Source organism: Sphaeroforma arctica (assembly GCF_001186125.1).
Source record: "Sphaeroforma arctica JP610 unplaced genomic scaffold supercont1.997, whole genome shotgun sequence".
Taxonomy (NCBI): domain Eukaryota; class Ichthyosporea; order Ichthyophonida; genus Sphaeroforma; species Sphaeroforma arctica.
Genome location: NW_014039561.1, coordinates 9,322 through 11,533, shown reverse-complemented (window position 1 = coordinate 11,533; position 2,212 = coordinate 9,322). Strand labels below are relative to the sequence as shown.

General features: G+C 39.9%; 1 protein-coding gene across 1 annotated transcript; it reads right to left on the bottom strand.

The window, feature by feature from the left end:
- Positions 1-244: 244 nt before the first annotated feature.
- Positions 245-1,311, bottom strand: SARC_09601 (hypothetical protein; the record flags this gene model as incomplete). The annotated part of the gene is made up of 2 exons (XM_014296378.1): positions 245-419; positions 1,220-1,311. 2 exons carry the CDS (start codon positions 1,309-1,311, stop codon positions 245-247), a joined length of 267 nt encoding a protein of 88 aa, XP_014151853.1.
- Positions 1,312-2,212: the final 901 nt, after the last annotated feature.

The following is a 2,212-nucleotide window of genomic DNA, read 5'->3' as shown; positions in this document are numbered from 1 at the left end:
TACTACACACACACACACTATATATATATATATATATATATACACATATACATATATATATATTCATATATATATATATATATATATATTCATATATATATATATATATATACATACATCTATATATACAAATACATATGTGGATTCAATTGCTTGAAACTTTTTCGACCTTGAATATCAGTTACAGAAATCCGTCCAAAATCTACACTCACAAGTACACTGCGCGCACCCATATAAATGAATTCTAAACCCTTACCACTTTCTTGGTCATGACGGCAGAAACCGGAGACGTTCTTGAACACAAACCCTTCACCACCACCTTAGTCAAGTAGTCTCTCTCTGTGATTATACCAGACACCACATCGGCGTGTGTGACCAGTAAAGCCCCCGCATTCTTCTCCTTCATCATTACCAGTGCTCTGTGTGGATGAAGATAGTTACAGGGTCAGCGGGTATATGTATATTTAGCGTACCGATGCAAGATATGAGTCTGTATGTATGATGGATATTTATATTGGTATAGTGCAACTAGACAATAGGTGTATGCACAGCTAGTAAGTGTATACATGCTGTACAGTCCCTTTCAGGCACATTAACAGACACAACGTCGTACTCGGTGACTAGAAAGTTCCCGCATTCATCCCCTTCATCTTAGTGGTATATATATATATATATATATATAATACACCGCAGTAGTATAGCAATATATATGACGTCAATGGGTGCACACAATGTGAGCATGTGAAATTCCTACTGCGCGAGTTTACCACACATGTGTGCATACTGACCACAGTGTATGTGGAATCAGCGTGTGTGTGTGTGTACCATTGTCCAACAAAGCCATAGACACACCACAGGCCTAAAGCATGATTCACATTATTAAGACTAGTATTTTTAACTTCTCCCCATATCCCCTCTTATATAGTCCAGTATATCCAGCTCAACATAGCCGCCCAAACACATGTGCTCTACGATAATGCCATCTTCGACAATGCTGTGCAAAGTGTCTCCACGCGTGAGCTGACCAGCACGGGCAAGCATCTGACTGGGAAGACTGAGTATATTCACACACTCTTTCCGGAAAAAAAAATAGAAAAAAAGAAGAAGAAAAAACTCACTATATGTCATACAAACCTTCCACTAAGCCAAAATCACCCCATTGAGACCCGTATATCACCCATGACCCATTTTCTGATACAATACAAGCACACATACTCACTTTAAGATGGAGTCGTCTTCGCCTATGGTGTACAGAGTGTCTCCGCTTTTCATCTGGCCCGCACTGGCAAGCACTTGACCGGCATCGACCATTGACGACAGAGGGTAGAAGTACGACACGCGGTCGGCTGCTGGCTCTACCTGTGTGACTGTGCACAGACATACAGGTATATACAAGTGTTAATCTTCCGACGTGTTGGGCTTCTGCTTCTAACACGGGTATCTGTAGGTATATGCTCTCGAGTTACGTAGATGTATATACATATATATCAGGGTGCATATGCATTTAACACGAGTATCCATAGGTATATGCTCTCGAGTTACGTAGATGTATATACATATATATCACGGTGCATATGCATTTAACACGGGTATCTATAGGTATATGCTCTCGAGTTACGTAGATATATATACATATATATCACGGTGCATATGCATTTAACACGGGTATCTATAGGTATATGCTCTCGAGTTACGTACATGTATATACATATATATCAATATATCACGGTGCATATGCATTTATCACGGGTATCTATAGGTATAAGCTCTCGAATTACGTACATGTATATACATATATATCACGGTGTATGTGCATTGGACACGGGAGAATATTTGCATATACGTCGATGAGCGCACATATTTAAGTGGTGCAATGCTTCTGATATTTCCCGTTGCGCTGGCGAGCACCGGACTAGGAGCGACCATTGACGACAGTGGGTAGAAGTGCAACCCACAGTCTACTGGTGGCTATACGTGTGGCTGTACATACGTATACAGACAGTATAGTAAGGTTTGTAGTGCTTTGAACTTCAAACATGAGTGAGTATATATATATATATATATATGAGACAAATGCCCCTATTCAGTTGACTCCAAGCTTTCTAATATGTCTAGATGGAACTGTGAGAATCTGGCGGGCACCACCATGGCTGCTAGTATGTTGTAAAACAAATTCACGCTATACCGAAACTATAGTGTTGTAATATATATA